This window comes from Enhydra lutris, unplaced genomic scaffold (assembly GCF_002288905.1).
Source record: "Enhydra lutris kenyoni isolate GAN:26980312 unplaced genomic scaffold, ASM228890v2 scaffoldscaffold19, whole genome shotgun sequence".
NCBI lineage: Eukaryota > Metazoa > Chordata > Mammalia > Carnivora > Mustelidae > Enhydra > Enhydra lutris.
Window position 1 is genome coordinate 7,321,703 of NW_019154103.1, and position 22,028 is coordinate 7,343,730.

The following is a 22,028-nucleotide window of genomic DNA, read 5'->3' on the forward strand; positions in this document are numbered from 1 at the left end:
GAAGTAACAAGATATCTGGCCATTGGAACTTACTGCATTTTCCTTTCTAATCACTATGTACAAATGTGCTGCTTTGCTGAACTGGAAAGCCTCATTTGGATCAAAACCAGAACACTAGAAACGCTTAATACTTAAACACTCTTAAATACTATGGAGCCAGTATTAAAGAATTTATTGGAAAAAGATATATTTAATTTATATCTAGGATGAATTTTAAAATCTCAGTTATAGATCTTCGTCCTCCTAAGTTTTTATTTATCTGTAGAGTAGTGTGCAGGACCTACTTCAAAATCTCTCTCTGGACAGTGGTGAACTGAGATTACCATCTGTACAATTCATCAGAAAGATAAATGCACTTGAGGAGAAGCACAGTTTTGCATAAATTGCCTGCATAATTGCTTCAGATTTCCACATTATATATAATACTGTTTGGAATAAAATAGAAACTATTATCCATTAATAGATATTTGATAACCATATTAATTCAGATATTTGATAACTATATTAATTCTTTCTGGTATTTGGTTTAGTTATCTGACCACATAGAAGCACCCACATTGACTTTTCTTAGTGCATATAAATTCTTCAACAATTAGACTCTGGTTTTTATGTTAGGCATAATGTCTACCTACTTCAGTCATATACACAGATTCACATTAGTTGTATTTTGATTTATCATTCAGAAACACTTAAGCCTGCTTCCGATGAATAATTTTCCTTACTTTTTCTATAAGTAATAAAGCAGAGGCTAGAAATGAAAGGGTAGAAATTGTAAATGAAAAGTTGTATTTTTAAAATTAAGTGTGAAAACAGGTGCCAAATTAAGGGACATATATGTACATTTTTATGGCAACTTTCCCCATTACACGAATAGCTCAGGTATTTGTACAAAGACATTAAGTGATAAATCCATTTGAGAATAAATGCCATTATGGCCACGTGCGCATGCACGCACACGCACACACGTGCATGTTAAATTTACAGATTGTGTCAGGTAGCTGATGACCACGGTTGAATTAAGGATAGCAGATTACTAAGAATCATCCCAGATTCCAATTATATTTATACATAATTTGTGCATTTGTAAAAACCTTATAAATAATTCTATTTTTCCAGGATGACATTATGGGTAACAATTTAACACATGTGGTAAAAAACAAACAAACATATTAAACCTTAAAATCATAATTAGGTAAATTAAACAATCCAATTAGCTCATAGCTATCGTAAGTAAAGAATTCTATGAATAAAGACTTTTCCATTTTCCATATCAGAAAAAATAGCATGTCTTTTATTCACTCTAACATACAGATTCTGTTAAGTTTTTAGTTTTGTCAAGGCAAGGAAAATGAAACATTTCAAAATATGACCTGGTAGAAAGTACTATACACATTTTAATCTGTAGTTTATATTAAGAAAATTTCTAAGGTATTGCTAAATGTAAAGTAGATTTGTTTTCAAATTATGTAAACTGGACAGATTATTTGAATTGCTTTCTAATAACTAGATAGTTAATTACATATTACTGAGCAATTTTACCAGGATGTGATGGAAATTTAGCTGATGACGTATTGTATTGTGTTCTGAGAACACTGTGAAGAATCCAAATTTCACTTCTTTGGCAATGTAGTGAGGTCATATGATGGAAAAGAGAAAGTGGGGTAAAGTTTTAATGTTAACTAGGAGTAAGTACTTGGTGGCATTTTTAAAGAAATATTAATACTTACTTTTCCTGTGTTCATTATACATTTCATTTAAAAAATGCAACGCTAAGTAGTCTAGGAACAGATCGTAATATTTCAATGCCTGGGATAATCAAAACAAGTCCAGTTTACTCTGAGGATAGTAAAGCCACAAAGGAAGAAGAGACAAACTATAATTCTATACATGAAAATATTTAGTCCCACTTTAAACTTTATAGTATCTACAGATGAAACTATTTCATTTTAAGGATGTAGTCAGCAAAAATATTTACATTAAACTACTTAGGGAAATTATTTTTTTTCTATTCAGGAAGACCAATTACATTAAGTTAACATTAATATAACATAACATAATTCTCCTTGGGAGAATTCAACTTATTCAACTGAGAATTTCTCTTCAGAATATAGTTTCGAAAAAAAATTAAAGTGGTCTAAGGTGTTTTTTCTCTGTAGGTCATCTCTTTCAATCTGATTTACACAGTTCATAGATAAAGCTGATGCTATGGGTGAACTAAATTAAGAATGTCAATTCAGTTTCTTGTAAACAAGTATCTACGTTAAAAAAAAAACAACTATGATTATTGCATGATTACTGGCAGTGAAGTAACCAAGGAATAAAAGATCATTTGTGCTCTTACCTTCAGATGCAGCGCCTTCCTATGAAGGTCTGAGTGGAAAAGCTAACATGGGTATTGTTAAAGCTGGATACGGAAGATTCCACCTGCTTACGTCTTGTATTACTGTCTTTTCATCCCAAATCATGCTTATCAGCTACTTTACCAAAGATATAAAAAGCCGTCAAAGGAAGAATTCTGTTTAATCGTTACCAGTTGTGGTATAACATAATGTAAGTCCCAGTAGGAGTATTTTGTGAGCAAACCTCCTATCGCCACCCCCGATATATGCAAGTGCGTATGCAAACAAGTTGAGTATGCAAAACAAAAGTGTATTAATAATGGGGTCACCATTGTTTCTTCCTCTGGTCTGGTATTTCTCAAATTATGCTTCAAAGACCCGGGAGCCTCTTACACTTGCTTAGGACTGGGCGTGACTGTTTTAAGCAAATGCAGACTCCTGCTCCTCATTGTGAGCAAGAAATTTACACCACCAGGAGAGGGAGTTAAAACAAAACAAAACAAAAGGCTAATTTACCTTTTGGAGAATATGTGGCAAATCTTCCCCACCTCCATATTGACCTTCTCCCTCCCAGACTATACACTCATGCATTACCTGTATCGATTAGTATTTTCAAGAAAAGTGCATTATGGTATATAAAACATAAAAATGAATGCGAAACCAGTGTTAAAATACTATAATGGCTTCCAAAATCAAGTAGCTATGATTTCTGGCACTGCTTCTAATCAACAGTGAGAATCAAGAAATGGAAATCGCAATTATGTCTCCTTGGAAAACTATATACTGTATGAGAAAGAAAAGTTTAGGGTCTGAGAAGGTAAAAACGTCATTTGGATCTTGTTTCTACTGAATGATGCAGGGATTAGGAAGGAGGTACAGAGGAAGACATGGAAGAAGCCAATCAAAACTTCACAGTAATAAGGACTGTATAAAACTCTGCCAAGGGAGCAGTTCTGAATGCTTTCCTGCACATGCCCAGAATAATACGAAGAAGAGGTGTGGAAAGATGAAGGCCTCCTCATGTCCCAAGCTGAAATTTATTTTCTTTGCTGTTTTTTAAGCAACGGAAGAATGTTAACTGAATGATCCTATGAAATGCAACAGAGTTGAGCTATCTTAGAGCATCATCAAAAAAAGAAATGGAAGATTCCTTTGCTCTAGTCCTGGAAGGAAAAGGGTGTTTTGGGCACTTTCCACGGCTCAGGGAGCAGAACTGATTTGTCAATCTTTTGGGTAACGAGAAATCTAATCCTCAGCTTCCTAGCGGTGCTGTCCCTAAACATCAGCAACTGTGTCCAAACCGGGCCCCTGTAACACAGCACTAGGATTCACCCATCAAGTGTGCGGGGTATTACCAGGTCAATGGCACTCTACAGTCTTTGTTCCCATGGGCAACTTTGTTACAAGACAGCTAGACGTGAGAAATAATTGGGCATGTATTTTCCACTGTATGAGTCTGGCAGAATGCAAAGCAGAGTGATGAGAATTAATGTTTTCACTTCTTACACATTTTCACATTTCATATGTGTATGTTATGTATTCAGTGTGCACAAGAATTGCTGACACTATTCCTGTGAGGTGACATATGTAAAAATAACTCAGGAACAGGTAGTATATATCAAGACTAATATCATGCATAAGTGGAGATGGAAAACCAAGAGTAAAGAATAAAGTTTAAATGATTCAAAACCTATATAAAAATTACTATGCAGATAATACTATTCTCTATCTGGAGCACAAGAAAGTTATTTGATAGTAAAATTTAGTATTCTTATTTTATGATTTTCTTAAATAGAACTTCCTCTTCAAAAATAAATTTTCAACTATTTCAGGAATTTAAAAAAGCTTGAAATAGCTATTTGTAATCTGGATTGCAATAGAGAAGAAATAAATACTTATGAAGAGTTGATTGTTATACCTTGAAAAAAATCAAATTTTACTTTTTTTCTTTGACCACGTAGACTAGAAATAATGGGACCCATATTGCATTTATATTCTAATATTACCCCTAAAATAATGGCAAGTAAAAGTGGGTTCACGATTGTTTGTGATATTAAGAAACAATACCTTCTTAGAAGGCAAATAAAAGAAATTTAAGATCAGTAACAGTGGAGTGAGTAGTCAAAAAACGTTTGAAATTTCTAGCATCATTAGATTAAACTTAATAATCACAGGGTTGAAAGTGTTCACACAATTATCATAAAAAAGTGAAAATTAAAATTATTTTTGGTAAATTCACATGTCTATCCAAAGTGTCATCTTTGGATTACCTTGGCTTGAGTTAAAGACCTTTTAATTTGACTTATTCATGAAAGTTCTCTGCAGCTTTAAAGCTTGACTCTGTTCTCCAGTGTGCAGTCCTAGGTCCCTGCACACTGTGGGATGAATGGTGACTCATTTGATTGGAGTTTAGCTCTGGAGCATACATTTAATTCAGTTTCTTTCCCCCCCCCTTCAACAGTTCTGCCCAGCATCCCCATCATGCACAGGCAAAATCTTTACTTTCAGAAGAGATAAATCGTTACGAATTTGAGAGAATTAAGTCATCTGGGACGAGGAAATAGCAAATATATGGCTAAATTTTCAATTTAGAGACCGTAAGCCTAAAGAAAGAAGGATTACTCTTACCTGAGATTACACAACGCTTTTCAGATTCTCTGGAGTTTGAGATACAGCTGATGTTTACCAGTGGTTATTTGTATCACAGTTTTAACAGAAAGGATCACCAACTTAATCTTTTGGAGTGCAAAATCAAAGTCTTCACACTTTTCCTATGATGATTTCGGTGTTTGTACGTAAGATTAAACACAAAACCCCCAAAAGTTCTGGCAAATGCCATAGAACAATGTGCTTTCGTAAGGGAAGCATTTTTTTTTCTTTAATTTTTAACATTTACACATTCTTTTCTGAACAGTTACACAACATAGATTGAGCCTGCTGAAGTCAATGGCCAGATGAATATTAGTTACTATAAATGATTTTCCTCTAAATAAAAGTCCTAGATCCTGGGAACAGAGCAGGTGCTAGCTGCCAGTGAGAGGTATGCACAGATGGGACCGTTACCAGTTAGTTCTGCTGCTAGTAAGCAAGCTACAAGGATAGAAAAGCAGCACGTCAGAGCCCCTCGGGTACAGTAAAAACTTCTTTTCCCCTTCTGCCAAAAGTCTCAGTCCTTTGAATGTATCTTCTTTGGAGTGTCTATGTGGAAATGTTCACAAGAAGTCTGAGTAAAAATCAGATACCATTTTCCATTAACATGTTATTAAAAATTTAGCTCTACTATCCCCGGTGAGAAGTGACGAATTCAAGCAAATGGTTTTGTTATCACTTCTGGGCTTTATCATGTGAAAGAGAAAATATGTTTCTAAAAATAGGATGACCTCTGTCATTTTATTGCTATGGTGTAAGCAGCTGGGGCTAATTAATGATTTTCTGTATCATCAAAGACACGTCACGAATTTCATCACAAGCAGTTATTGCAGAAATATACTGTGTTAGGCCTTAGTTGAAGTATTTTTCCTAAATAAAAAGTACAAAAATACTTCTCACTAAAGGTAACTGAGAAGTTGTTTGATTTGACATAGCATGAGGACACACCCCCCCTTTTTTTTTTGGAGACAGTACACTTTGTGATTCACAGGAGAACTTGGATCAGACGCAGTTTAATGAAAGCTCTCAAATAAGCAATTTTATTCCTATCCATGACTGCAGACATTTACAAAACCATAACATCTGAGTTCACCTTAAAAAATAACTTATATAAAGCAGTGATATACACAGCACAAAATAGTTCAGGGAGGGGCAGGAGCAACTTTTAATAATTAAAATGTAAACGTGAAAAAAAGGATGGAATAAAAGTCCCTACTTATTTCTACTTAAGATGTCATGTAATAATATTTTACAATGTCCTGTGGGCCAATGTATGTATGTGCATATGTCCATATAACATACACATATGCAATACATTCTTTTTCCCACACATATACATACACAGATAATTATTTGCAGTTCAGTTTAGGGCAATTCTAATATGCCGCTCTGTACAGTTGTTTGAATCATGTTTGGACCCGCTTTCTTCAAAAAATAGGGGAGAGAGCAGGAAATAAAAAGGTTGGTTTGGTGTGACTGAGATTCCTTTGTTTAACTGTACACTGTGATGAATAATTTTCTTCCGTAGTAGTTCTGTGAAGGGCTGACTCACTGTGGTTTTCATGAGGAGACTTGGTAATGGATCACACACTCATTGTCATGCTAGGGGAGTACTAGAAAGAAAAAAGAATCCATATTTAACAACAATTCTTTTACAGGCCGCTAATGTTCTTCTTGGTAAACAGTAGTAACTATGAATTTTAATGTCTTAAAATCTTTTATGCTCAAGCTTTTAACCTCATATAACATAAAAATAAGAAGCTATTAAAAAAGTAAATTTATATGGAATTGACTAAGTCCTAAAATTCTAAATATTTCTGCTGGAAAGCAACCAGTCTCCTCCTTTCCCTGAACTTAGGTGGTTGATAATGGCCCAGTCCCTCAGTCTTTTCTTTCTAGCTACATTCATGTTTTGTGGGCATTTGTAACATTTTGGGTAAATCCAATCCACAATAAAATAAGTATGAGGGACAGTCTCATGACCTACCAACTACGTAAACTTGGAAGGTTACCTAACCTCTCCGTGTTTTAGTTTCCTCACCTGTAAAATGGGTTTAAAGGGATCTGGGGGAGATTAAATATAAAATTCTTAAAACTACGTATTTCTTGAATATATAGAAAGTGTTCAGCAAGTGTTTAATTAATAGTGTAAGGGAAATAAAACAAAATAAAAACCAACTCCCAGCTGGCCCCCAGAAGTTCTCATAAAGCATTTAGAGTGCTTAAGAAACTGATTTATACTTTAGGATATACATGTCTTCCTCTAATCTGTGGCTCCAATTTCAACCCACAATATTTTTAGGGTGGGAGCAGGGGGCTCTGTAGTTACACATTACTTGTCAGTTTGATCAGGCTTACAGCTGGTAAAAGGTGAGGCTTTCAGAAATTTGGAAAAGAGGTCTCAAAAATTATTTAGAGAGGAACAAAGAGCCATTATTGTGATAATTATGGCAATCTAGGCATATTCCCGAGGGAACAGACTGTGACAGAAAAGTTCTAGAGCAACACTGTCCAAAAGGACTTTCTTCAACCATGGACGGGTTCTATAATCTGTGCCGTTCAACATGGAAGCCACTAGGCACAAGTGGCCACTGATCACATGAAATGGGCTAGTGTGACTGAGGAACTGTAATCTTAATGTTATTTATTTAAATTTAAATATCCCCATGTAGCTGGTGGACACCATTTTGGACAGCACAGTTCTAGACTGCCTGAGATGTGGGGAGGATCCCAAATGGTAATGGTCTCCAGATGAAGAGAGTTTCGAGATGAAAATATCAATGTAAACCCTTAAATATTTTAAATATTTTGTTAAATATATTTGGTGAGGACCTGGTAAGGACCAGGGCAAAGGGATTCCTATAAGCACATTAGTAACAAGGGTGGCTGGGTGGTTCAGGTGGTTGACTGTGGGACTAGTGCTTTCAGCTCCAGTTGTGATCTCATGGGTCATGGGCCCATCCTCAGTTGTTGGGCTCCTTCCTCAGTGGGGAGTCTGCTTGTCTCTTTCCCTCTGCCCCTCCCCCGACTCTCTCTCTAAAATAAATAAATCTTTTAAAAAAATGTTAATAACCACCATGCCTCATGGAAAGAGGCAGGTGAAGTCAAGAGGATTGGTCTTGGACAGCAGAGCCTTCAACAGGAAAAGTGATGATCCTGGGAAGTGGAGTGTGAACTTTAAAAAGAGAGCAGACAGAACAGAATGAAGTGAGTTCTAGATGAGCTGAGTTACTACAGGACCCAGAAAAGAGCTATAAGGTGTGTACTGAGGATTTCATAGGGAAAGGAGGATGTCCTGAGGAAAAGCACAGGGTGACAACGGCTCAGCTGACAGAAGTCTGGACAGAAAGTCGTTAGGGGTCAATCTAGGGCTCAAACCCAACCCCCACATTGATCCTGAGTAAAGGTGAATGAGGAGGCCTAAATAATGGGCCAGTGGACCCTTGGGGGATGATTATTCATCCTTTAAATGCAGATCAAATCATAGAAAATCTATTTGTTAATCAGTTAATAGCCTCAAATTTCCTTTCAGTATAAGAAAGCTAAATTATATATGCTACTGACTCTAATGTTGGATTACAGCGAGTAGGGTGATAAAAAGGGGCGACTTCCAGAGAAGAGAAGGGGATTTGGTTTGACAGAAGAACCTCTGCCTTTACCTTTGAGAGTGGCAGCAAGAAAGCAGAGCAGAGCAAAGCAAAACCTAAAACCCAAAGCAATCAGACAAAAACTGATGAAATGAGCCCACCCCCGCCCCTGCCCCCGTGCTTGGAGGAGGACATCCCCTCATTTCATCAGATGAGACCATGCAGATCTCCCACTGTAGATAGCAACAACAAGCATCAGTGAGCTATCTATAGCCTTTGACAAAACAGAATTATATTTTGATATTTGATCTTTAGGGGTAAGAATAAACAACAAGAAAATACATGGATACCAAGGTTTTATTAAAAGTAGAAAAAATTAAAGAGTATGGCAAAATGGGCACAGAAAAGTTTAATCTAGGCTTTCTATAGCTACTGGTACAATAAGAATGGTGATCCAATCAGTGTTGCTCAATAGAGCTTTCTGTGATGATGGATATGTTCTATTCTGTGCTGTCCAATATAATAGTCATTAGCCACACATGGCTACCAGACTCTTAAAATGTAGCTAGTATAAGTTAGGAACTGAAAATTTAGCTGTATTTAATTTTAATTAGTTTTAAATTTAAATAGCATCGCTAGAACATCAATCATTGTTTTAAGAAAAAGATTTTGTGGGTCTATAGTGCCAGGTATTTAAAAAAAGTAAAAGATACTGATGCATTTCAGAAAGGACTTCAAAGGAAGTTTCTGAAAAAAATTTTTCAGGATAAGTCAGAATTAACTCTAGTGACCATCTCATTTAATACATATCCTGAATAACTGAGACCTTAAAAAGTAAGGGCCAACTCTTAATCTCACAAAACAAACTGAGGGTGGCCAGGGGGAGGCGGGTAGGGAGAGGGTGGTGGGGTTATGGACACTGGGGAGCGTATGTGCTATGGTGAGTGCTGTGAAGTGTGTAAACCTGGCGATTCACAGACCTGTACCCCTGGGGCTAATAATACATTATATGTTAATAAAAAATTAAAAAAAAAAAAGTAAGGGCCAGATTCATTCAGAAAGGATAGAAGCATCTGCTCCAAGCAATGCAGCTCAGAAAAGTTAGCAAATATCTAATATAGTTTAATTTGTGAATAGTACAAGTAACTGTAACGTGATGCTCTAAGTGGATCAGGTACAATATGTGTGTAGTGTGCGGGCAACTATACGTGTGTGATGTACGTGTGTAATGTGCGGGCATCTATACGGGTGTGATATACGTGTGTAATGTGCGGGCATCTATATGGGCAATGTGCCACTTGCACCGCTCAGGTTGTAAACTCCTCATCTGTGGCTGCCCTTTACTGAAATGGCTTCATCTACGTAAAATAAGGGAAAACTCACAGAATGTACAAGCAAAAAGGAATTCCGTTATTGATTATTGTTCTTCAACATATAGGAGAAGTGTCCTACAGTTTTCCTAAAGTAAAGAAGAGTAGGTGTTAAATGGCGTCTCCTATTCAGAGACCTTTCCACAGGCGCTGGCCTGGGACCACACGGCAATGTCGCCATCGTATTGCTGCGTCCATTCAGGATGGAGTATTGTGATGTTTGTGTTCAATGCTGTGATAGGCGGCTGCCCCGTTTCCAAACTATACTGTGAGTCTGGGTCTCCTTAATCAGATGATGTAATGGCTCTTACAAAGCCATTAACTCTCTGGGTTAGCAAAAACAAACAAACAAACAAAACAAACCCTAAAGGTATAATTTCAAACATGTACTAATTTATTCTGCCTTTTTATGTAAAATAGATTTTGAAACGGCATGCTTTGGTATAAACTAGAGAATCTGTGATTTTCTCCTTATTGTACACAGCTCACGTACCATGGAACCCACTGCAGAGATCCATTAGGTCTTTGCACAATGTGCATAAGCTCTTATTTCTATGCTTCAAGAACACTTCAGATCTCACTGTATTTCTATTGCTAAGCATCTCTCTATATTTTCTTTTATCTTTTTTATTTATTTGAGAGAGAGAGAATGAGCTAAAGAGAGAGCATGAGAGGAGAGAGGTCAGCAGGAGAAGCAGACTTCCTGCCAAGCAGAGAGTCCAATGTGGGACTCAATCCCGGGACTCCAGGATCATGATCTGAGCTTAACGCAGTCGCTTAACCACCTGAGCCACCCAGGCGCCCTATATTTTATTTTCTTAACGAGAGATATATAAAGAATAGTGCAGTTACCCTGAACTAAACTAAAGTGAAATAAATTTAGTGTTTATGTGACTGTGTAAAAGAAAATTTGGGTATACATTTCTTTATAATAGAAAATGACAAAAGGGAGTAAGGTAATAGAAGATGACCTACCACCTTGTTTAGAATTCCTATTAGATATCATGATTTTTAATTCCACTTTTACTCAGTTGATTATAGTTCAATGCCATGGAGAAAATATTCTGCTAGATTAATTCAATAAATAGGACTAACTGCTTTCTTTACAGCAGAAACAATGAAAAACTACTTTCCGAAAGAAGCTTTTTTGTATTCTTGATTTTCAAAAACAAACATCTTACTGAATTTGAACACTAGGGGGCATCTTTGTTTCTTGAAATAAAGGTCTTGTTTACGATTCCCAAAAAGAGGCTGAGTAGTGTAACATTTGATTCACATTTTTCTGTGTGTCGCATGTTGGCACTGCAAGGTTTCTGACTTTGGGTTGGGTATTTTGTTTCTATAAATATTAATTAAATGAACTAGCATGTGTGAAGTGACTAGGATAGTGGCTGGCACATAAAAAGCATTCAGGAGATGTTCTCTCCCTTCTCAGGCCTCCTTCTGTGGTTTAACTTCAAGATTTGACCAACAAACCCTCAAAGGATAGACTACTCAGAAGTAGGTGCTTTTCAGAGTTATAGCCATTTAAAAAACCACTAGAATTTACATGTTCACTCATCCAAAAATGTTTTCTTTTTAAATTCGTTAAGAAGTTCTATTTCTCCTCGGTTACAGGAAACCTCACTCGTGGATACCTAGCCTATTTACTTCTTTAAAGCCCTACATTTGTCAGCAGGGAATGTGCTTAGTCTTCCTTTCTCATCTTTTGAAAAGGTCTCAACAAAATGTGTGGTGATGTGATGCCGGAAGCCATAGATGACAATGACATCATTCATAACCGAGTGGAGCCCTCACCGGGCAGACAAAAGAGTGGAGCAGCCAGTGTGGACCTGCTTCCAAGGCTGCACTGTCTCTGGGTGGTGGGTGAGCTCCTCAGTCGCCATCCAATTATTCTTCTTCTGGGGACTTTTAGGGTGGGGACAGGACGAAGGGAGGGGAGTGGCAGGGAGGGAGCTTTTGTTTTCTGCTAACTCTGTACAGAGTCTGGCATTTTACCTTCTTCTTGGCTTCTGGGATAGTGAGGCTGGGCCAGGAGTCAGGGATGGGAGGGGCCCTGCTCCAGCTGCTCTCTCTCCTCAGCACACGTTCACAAAAGCATCTGCGGTTTTGCACATGCCGAGTCCAGTTAAGCTTAAAGGGTGAGGTTTGTGTTTATCCCGTGGAAAGAAGTGTTTCAGGTCCTGTTATATCTGATTCTTTGATCCCCACAAAAAGCTATCAGATGCCCGTTCGAAAGAGGCAGCCCTCCGCTGACAGATAAACAAGGCAGCAGTCCTCAGTGACAAATCTGGGAAAGAAGGAATAGGGAGGAGGAGAGGTCCTCTTGTCCTTGTCCCTAAAGCTAAAGTCATGTGGGACGTTTTTAAAAAAGTCTTCTTCTCCAATCCAAGATTAATAATTTCCTCTATACTTTTTTTTTTAAAAGCCCGGTTTATATCTATTATAGCATCTGCTAATCTGACATATGGTTTAAATAGTTTTGTAACCCATCCTTCCCATCAGATTGCATTTTGTTGGGGTTAGGGATATGTTATATTTATCTCAGAATACTTTGTCCTTAACCAAGCACACTGCATATAAGAGGCTCAAGAAATGTTGAGCTGAACTGAATTATTATATACCCCATTGAACGATACCATTTTATTGTTGAAAGAATTCACAGAAAAGGAAATAAATGTTTCTAATTAGATAGAGTGAACATTAACTGATTAAAATGAACTAATTTGTCCATAGTCTTGAAACAAACTAAATTATCTAAAGAAGAATTCCTATAATCCTAAGCATCATGACAAACTACCTATTTCATCATGACCGATGGGCTAATCTTTTGATTTTTTAATACGAATTTTTACATATACATTCTTTGTCCTCACTAATAAATCATATATATATATCCTGCAAATAAAACAAAGATCAGTATAACTTTATTTCCAGTTTTAACAGAAGTAATGTTTAAAAACGGGAAGTCTTAGCCCACACAGGCGCGTTAGGTTGATGCTTGTTAGAAGTGAAAGAAACCACAGAACACTTAGTCTGAGGCTCGAAGCAGCCTTTTCATGCACAAGCAGATATGTTATTAGCCGCTGCTTCACATTCTTAGGGTATCATCTCTGGTAAAGGCTGAGTTAGGGCAAAATGAAGGAAGTTTTCTACTCTGATTTTAACGATAGCAATCCATATGTGGGGGCACTGATCCAATGAAGATGAAATTGGTTTGGATTCTGAAATCCTTTACGCTGTATCCAGACTCAGTAGTTCTCAGCAGAGCATGTGCACGAGCATCACTAACGAAGCTTTTTCATTTGCAGGTATGACCGGTCCTACTCCTAGAAATTCTGGTTCACGAGGTCTAGGGAGAGTTCTGGGCAATTATATCTTAAAAAATTCCATGGATGTTCCTAATGTGAGATATCAGGTTAAAAAAATCACTGTAGCATGTAATAACTCCTTGAAAAAGACACCATATTGTCTTTCTCATCTCTCCGGTGCGTCGCCTGTCGCTTTGGCCTGCGGTAAGTGCTCAGTAATTGTTCAATAAGCGAATGAATTTTACTGCTTCTCGTTTTGCTCCTGTCTACTTCTGTGGAGATTATGGAATGATGATGCCTTTGCTTAACACCGTAATCATACTCAAAAACTGACTCTGGTATCCAGCTCGGGTTAAAAGTAAACAACAGGTTAATAGACCACCAATACTGGCCTTCGGCCCAGTGAGGCCAAAGTGTGAAGTAAAGACCTCTTATAGAGAAGATTCAGAGTCTTAAGGTTAGTACTGAGGACAGACCTGGTTTCGCCACGAGTCAAGACATTTTAGTAACGTGAAAACTTGTAAAAACTATCAAATATGCAACCTGTTTCCAGCATGTTCCTTTATAGGGAATGTTCTCTATAAGAAAATTAGTATTATACTTTTTGTTTTTGTAACTATGTACATAGGACAGGAGCAAAAAAGAAAAAGTTAATTAAAACAAATTTTTCCAAAGAAATTCCACTTAGTTTTCTAAATTTTAAAAGATCAACCTATTAAGCTCTAGGTAAACAGTCATAATAGTGGCTTTATGAATATATTCCAATAGAAAAGCTTCAGAAATAAATTTTGGATATAATAATGTAGTCAAAGGAATACTTACACTCTCACTCTGAAAAGGATTTAAGAAATTTCCCCCCATTTCGCCATCATCCCTTGGAGTGCCCGGTTGATTACTCAGGCTCATATTATTGGGAGAATTCTGTAAACAAGATTTAGAAAACAAGGCATTGTTGAAGATTTTAATTTCCCTCTTGCATTATACTGTTTCAAAAATGGAATCTACAGCAGCATCTCTAAGGACAAAGCAGACTTATAATTCTAATCTCAGACTTCTACTGTGTATTCTAGTTCATTCTTTACACCTTGACAAGTACTAATGCTTTCCCAAATAGAAATTAAAAAACAAACAAAAAACCCAAAATACCCAAGCACAACTGTTTTCTTAGTCTCAGAATCAATATTTATTCAATTTCCCACCCTCAGCTTACAGAGTTCTAGTACTGCATAGAGTTTAAAAAACATTCCCAGCAGGGGCGTGATGAAGAGAGCCTACCCACTGATCAGGCATGATGGGACAATGACCTGCCTTGGTAGTTTTACTAATCAAACTTCAAAAGGTCACTGTTCCAAAACATTTCCCCTTAATACGACATGTGGTTTGCATAGTAATACTCTTTCAACTTTTTTTTTTTTTTTATATGAACCATAGGAAAAAAGGAAGATGGTTCACAACTATAGTGAGGAACAAGAGAACTACCTTAGGACTTGAGAATTCAATATGCACTTGTAGAGGAAGAGAAGGCTCAAAGCGAATTGCTTTAGAATCTTTTCCTTTCATTAGTTTAAGAGTAGATTTACTTGGAAACTTTAAGATAAAATGGCTGATATTAGCAACCTAATGAAACCCTAAGTTAGCCGCAGATTGCTTCATATTCTACTTAAATTTGCTAGTCTTGTTATTACGGTGCGATTTTAGCTATGGGAGGTCATCTGCTACTCCCCAGCAACAGGAAATACAGTATGGCATTGCCATACAAAGCATGTTCACACAATATTCTGACTGAGGGACTCTTTCCATGTCTAATTTATTGACTTATAAAAATAAACCTCAAGGTTAAAAATTTTTATTTGTTATTTTAAATGGAAGAAAGATTGTAGGTTTCTTTCTGAGCCATTTCTATTTCATATTCTTTTTGAGTAAGTTCTAGATTTTTAAAAGAAAATTGCTCTGAAGATTCTGACTTAACTAAAACAAAGTTATGTCATAAAAATTAAAATTTCATGAATGAGTTATTCCCAGAAGAATATGTGCTGTTTTAGAATATGGTAAAACTGTAAAGCAGAGACAGGTAGATGAACTGGTGTAAATACAGCTTATATCTTGTCCTGCTGTGCACCCCACAGGGAAGTTCTGAGAACAAGGATCCTCTGAAGTCCATACGAGCTCGTTTTGCCAATGAACCCCAAGGGCTGGGGAACCACAGTTAATAGCATAAAGAGGATTCTTTTTTGGATAAATTTTTCTCTCAAAATGTTAGTTTCCCAAATATACAGAAAAGCAACTGTACTTTCAAATGAACATGGATAACTTTGTTTCCTTAAAAAAAAAATTAAGTAACATTTAACTAAGTATTATTTTATAGCTCCTTAATGATTAAAGTTATTAATTAGATAATCAACTGTACTTTGGAAACAGGAATGCTAATGCTGATTTAGTTCAAAAAGAAAACCAAATTTATAAAAATGTGGTAATATTTAGCCAAAATCTCTTTGGTGAAGGATTTGTCATTTTATACATAATGAAGAAATTGGTAATTTCAGAATAAAAAATAATCTAACATATATACGGGGGTATTTAAGGATACACTTGGAAGCTTTCTCATTTCTGTATAACAAACACACTTCCTGTGGCACCTGAGGTGCCCCAAGATGAGCAGTGCATCTCTGATGGATTTGGGGTGCTCACTGTCTCTGCTTGCATGGTTCCATGAATCATCTCTTAATTTACAATTTTGGAAGTGTAGCTAGCTTCAAATCTAATTTCTGACTCAAAATGTGGATTTCAAAATATTCAAAATTTGAAAGTAACACTGCATTAGTATTTAAATACTTCAAAAACAGCTCTTTTATTATTTCTGTTTTCCATGCAATCTGTTCATGGCATGGTGGCTCAGCAGTATAGACTTTTTTGGGGTGGGAGGAAGATATATAAGTACATGAAAGGAGATTAAAGGACACATTTAGCATACAAAACAGCTATCAGGTCTCTGAAATTTATTCTTAACCAGCTCCGTGGGCGTATCTGAAAATCTTCAAATGATAGGGCAAATTTGTTTTGTTTTGTTTTTTTAACCTAAAGTTATCTCTGCAAAATGTGAAAGCAGAAGTTTCTCAATGGGGAGTCTTACGGAAATTGTGCCGTCCATGATTAAGGAGTGACCTGATGAGGATACAGGCCAAAGGCATACTTAATACTGGTGTCTAAGGAACAGCTAAGATAGTGGTTCCAAACACCAGTCCAGAATAGGTTATGAGTGTGGGTGGCAATGAACCGTGCGTATGTTACATTTCGCTGTAGCTGTGTTTGTGTGCAGAGTTTCTAGTAGATTTCATCATCAAGGCAAGAACAAAGGACTTAGATCAGGTCTACACAAAAAGGTTTAGATCAGTCAAAAAGGTGCTCTGATAGCTTAAGCACATAATTAGGGAGTAGAGAGTACAAAAGAATCCAAGTAAAGATCACTTTTAGCTACATTAGGCATTTTAGTTACATTTCTTACTTCAGTTAATGTGTACTGTATTTCCTACCTATACTTTAAGAATTTAGCTTATGAAAGTACTGCTATATTCCACCAATCCCAGCTTTAAGGGATTTTATTATGTTCTCATTTACCCTTTCTTCTAGCTGGAATGTTTTTCCCTTAACATGACAACACACCTGAATGTTACATACAAGTGTATCCATGTGTGCATATGCATGTGCCTGTGTGTGCACACACACACACACCACACACACACACACACACACACACACACACACACACACACGTGGTTTCATCTGTCAACACGTTCAATTCTCTTAGAACCTCTGTTCTCTGATTTTATCTTGCAAGCATTCTTCCATATCATCTTTTCTTTTTTAATTTACATATCATCTTTTAATTAATTAAATTATTGTTCCTTCTTCCATCCACCCTCAGAAATTATTCCAAACTTTTTCAAACTGCTATTAAACAAGTGCTCATTTACAGAAATTTTGACTGTGCCCATAACTGGAATAAAATAATACTGACACTATCTGAAGCCCCCATGAGGTGGATTTTGAATTGATTTCTCAGAGACTGCCAATAACAAGTTTTACAGAGGGTTATTTTGACTCTTCCAGCCCCCCAAAAGAACGAAATTTCAGTCATGGTTCTCTCAGGGGATATAGTAAGCTAGAACCCAGGTCACACCGGGAAGATGATGGGAGCACAGTTGTCTATTAGCTGCCCTGTGATGGGTGTGGGTGGGATCTTTAACTGGAACTAAAGTTCTTGAGTCAGAAGGCTTCAGACTGAAAAGAGTTCTTTGATAATTTATTAAGTGTGGTACGATCAGATCTGGCCTTCTCTGATACAGTTTTTTTCCAAATTCAAAAATATAAATGTTAAATGTGTTCATGTGAACTGCAAAACTTATTTAGATGACCTCCTTCTAAGAAAATAAACCATATGCTCTTCTCCACCCCCAACTCTAAAACAACTCCAAGGGAAAATATTTTTGTTCATCGATTAAATGGGGGGCTTCTCAGCTGCAAAAGGGATGAAAAGAATTTCACATTTGGGCTTCTAAATTACAGATGAATTCTGCATTTTGGAGAAATATACATAGGAGTTTTACTAGATAATCCTCAATTGAGCAAGAAATAATTTTAGAACTCTTCATTTGGAGTTTTGTGCTCCTTTTACCATTGAAACAAGTGCTATCACAATGCAGGTGACAGTGTGGGTTCCCAGCCTTGCCCACAACACATAGTCTGATCACGAAGAGGAGAATACTTAGCATCTGTATAATGTTTCAGAGCTCCTAGCATATGTTCATACTTGACTCTCAACAATTTTGTGAAGAAGGCAGGGAATGAACTACAAGCTCTCGTTTAAAGCTAAGGAAACTAAGCCTAAGAGAAATTAAGTACCATGTTGCCCCAGTTTGTAGGTAGTAGAACCAGGTTTTCTGATTCTCAATTCAGTACTCTTCATTACCTTATATAGAAAAAGAATAAAATAGAGTATATTTACAATAAAAAGGTAGAAAAAAGTAGAAGTAGTACTAGTAAACAACATTAAAAATGGAGTAAGAAAAAAAAAGAAGAAACACATTTTAAACATTTAAAAAATGGAGTAAGACACTTAAAGAAATACGTAATACTGGTACTCAATAAAATACAGGTTTAATTGAAGAACTAGGAAGGTGAAGCTGGAGACCTAAGAGGGATTTTGAACAAAACCGTTGAGCGGTAATTGTCACAACTATCTTATGATTCACAAATAAGAATGACTAGAAAAAGAACAGGATGAAAAGGAGTGAAGCCAGGACACAGGAGAAAAGGGAGGGGAGTTTCTTAGGATAGTTGGTCTTGTGTTGGAAAAGGAAGAAGGTGGGGAAAATGGAGGTAGTGATAATGTGGACAGTATGGAGTAAAAATCTCAAATAATTAGGCTGTGAGTGGAATGAAGGAGGGAGAGAAGGGGTGTACATATGATGCTGCTGATCAGAGGAAAAATAACCACAGTGTAGTGGAGATGTGAGACACACCAGTGGTACATCATCCAGACATCCTGGTTGGAGCCCAGGACCAACAAGCCTGGACAGGGGGCAGCACAGAAATGAGCTATGTAGGACCCCATCCGAAGGCAGATACAACTAGTCATTCCTAGTACATCGTTAAATGACATGTTTTGGGGGGGAAATTTTTAAGTTAGTTGAAATGTATTTGGACTTTGCTTTGTAAAAGTTTTTCCTTATTGTCTTTGGTCTCCTCAGTTACATTGAGCTTCTTGAGGGCAGAGATCATACCATGTTTATCCTTGGCTTTTCAGAGCCTGGAGTAATGCCTTGGTGCAATAATGTTTATTGATGCCTAACCACTTGAGGACAGAAATTATGTTTGTATTTAAAGAAGTCTTCTATATCTCCCCGTGGTGCACAGGATAATACTCAGGACAAAAGTACACATTGGGTGGTCAATTAATGCTTAAAGAATAAGCAATACATCACCAGGCAAGAGAATGTTAACAGCAGTGGGCACAATGTAATGGAAAAACTTGTCTCCAGAAATAGGAATGGGAAAATGAGCACAGAAGGAATAGCAATAGATCTGATATGAGGACAGATAAGAAGACAGTATTTAATTTGTCATTATGAATCTATTTAAAAAGTTTTAAAGTGCTCTATGAATAAATTACAAAGAACTTTCCCATAGGTGGGAGGGGATGGGCTAAATGGGTGTTAAAGAGGGCACTTGTGATGAGCACTGGGTGTTATATATGTAAGGAATGAATCACTAAATTCTATTCCTGAAACTAATATTACACTATATGTTAACTAACTTGAATTTAAATAAAAACTTAAAAAAAAAAACCCAAAGTACTTTCCTATATAGTATTTTGTTTAACATCTGTCTAATGTAGAAAGTTGTGGGTAGTGAATGGAAATTTTAGAAAGATGACGGTAAGCAATCTGGAGGATCCCACCTTCGTGTAAGATACTAGAAATGCTCCTCAAACACAAAATTAGAAATTTTATTGGTGACCACAAAGCACAATTCAGTGAATATCAATTCTCGGATACCTAAGACAGCATGTACAATCATGGTCATTTGACTTGTCAAGGGGCTTCCCAGAGAGATGGCTCTAATGGAATTGTACAATGAATCTTATTTCGAAAACGGGCCTTTTGCAGGTTTTACCTATTTCTCACAGAAGTAAGCTAGTGCTTATTATAAATATGTGTCTATTTTAAGAAGAGAAAAAGACCTTGCTGATTGTCCCGAACCATAAATATCCAAAGTGCATGTAGCACTTGTGAGGCCAAGCAGCCAGACAAGGTATATATGATGTCAGAATGCCAGTTCAACTCCCTCTCTCTCCCTCCCCCTCTCTCTTTAGCTTGAAGTCTTAATTTAAAAGGTTTTGTAGCCCAATCAATCTTACTGTATTTTCCTTGGCACCAAGAATTTTACATTATTATACATGAATATAAATTAGAAGTAGGATTAAAAATGAAGTTACCCTTTAATGAATTTCGGTATTTATTGATATAAAGCAGACTTCTAAGAGAGTCATTCTAATGGTTGTTAATAGTTTTTATCAGCCATTCTAAATGTATTTTTGACCCACAGAGAACTATTTTAAATTCATCATGACCTAAAAAGTATTTAGGTATTCCGAAAAAAATATAAGGCATCTTAGCAGAGTATTAATTTTAAACACTCAAACTATTGGAAGGAAGAAAAACGCAGATACATGCTATTGGAAGGCTCTCTTTCCTACTTGTATTATTATACTTTTCTTCTAATTACTTTCCTATTCTATTTTGGGGAACTAGAATAATGATTGAGAAGATCAGCATTGCCTAATAAAGGCTTGGAAGACAAATGAGATGTATAAATGCAATGCCCTTATATAACAACAAATTCTTCAAATTTACTTCTCATTTTGCTCTAGACTTCTTTACATTTTCAAAAGATTATCTATATTATGTCAATTTGTTTTATATATCATAAAGGTAATTAAATTATTACTTGGGTGTCAACTGATCATGTATATAGTATGTCCTATAAATGAATCTTACCATGTTAAAAAACTCATTTTACCCCTTCCTATTATATGCATTAATATTTTTAACTTCTACTTAATTATATGTGGACCTCTACTTTCAAATGCTTGTTCAAGAACAAAATTCCTAAGGCTATTCTAATAATTTTAGTAAGAGTCCCATGTAGAATAAAATGCAAATAAAAAAAGCAACACAGATGATATATAATACTCACCTTGGAAATACTGTCCATATCTCCTGAGCCTGAAATAAAATATGAAAAAAAAAATCCTTATTAGGTAATGATTTTGTATATAAATGAAGCAATCCTTTAACATAAATAAAAAGAATACACTCTTTGTATTTTCTAGTATATATCTCCTGAATTTTCTAATCTTAAAAAATTTTAATCTTAAAAAATTCCTTTTCTCTTATATTGCCTGGTAAATAAGTATCATCTGATGGCACATGCAAGGATGAGCTGTACCTCTAGCTCCCATCATCTTTTTTTATTTTTGTAATGGCAGAATGAGGAAAACTATTGTTATCCTAAATTCCTGAAAATGAAAATATTAGATCACTTCTAAATCCTATTCAATCCAAATTTTTTAAATGTATGTACATATGTGTATGTATACCGAGAACAAGAGAGAGAAATATATTTTCTGAAATGATACTTCTAAATCTGATAAAATATAAAATGGACATCTGCAAAATGTTCTCATAATATTCTGAGCCATATTATATGTCAAATTAAAAATCTGACAGCAATCAATATTCACAGCAATCTATCAAAAGTAAGAATGTCTTCAAAACACACTATAATTTTATGTTGATTCATAAAATTTTCATAAAATTTATAAAATTAAAAAAATTTATTAATTTTTAAAGGATTTTATTTATTTACTTGATAGAGAGATCACAAGTAGGCAGAGAGGCAGGCAGTGGGGGGAGGAAGCAGGCTCCCTGCTGAGCAGAGAGCTCAATGCGGGGCTCCATCCCAGGACCCTGAGATCATGACCCAAGCCAAAGGCAGAGGCTTAACCCACTGAGCCACCCAGGTGCCCCAAAATTTAAAAAAATTTTATGTTGATTCTTGGCAGAAGTGAACAATCAATACTAATTTCTTGCTTAGGAAATGGAATCAGACATTAGATAACAAGGAACAATGATCAGAACTTTGCCACAATATTAGATTTATTTTTAACTATTTTAACAATTTTCTTGGCATAAAAATATTATATTATTTTAA

The 22,028-nt window shown here is 36.1% G+C and overlaps 1 protein-coding gene across 5 annotated transcripts in view; it reads right to left on the reverse strand.

Annotated features, from left to right (window-relative positions):
- Positions 1-5,952: 5,952 nt before the first annotated feature.
- The window catches only part of LOC111148293 (single stranded DNA binding protein 2), a 304,545-nt gene continuing 288,469 nt past the window's right edge, over positions 5,953-22,028 (reverse strand). For all 5 annotated transcript variants that reach the window (XM_022504780.1, XM_022504779.1, XM_022504777.1 and 2 more), the window contains 3 exons: positions 21,012-21,040; positions 14,079-14,177; positions 5,953-6,601 (listed from right to left, as the gene is read on the reverse strand). In XM_022504780.1, the coding sequence (XP_022360488.1) occupies positions 6,572-6,601; positions 14,079-14,177; positions 21,012-21,040 (158 nt within the window). In that variant the 3' untranslated portion in view covers positions 5,953-6,571. The remainder of the gene's footprint in view (positions 6,602-14,078; positions 14,178-21,011; positions 21,041-22,028) is intronic.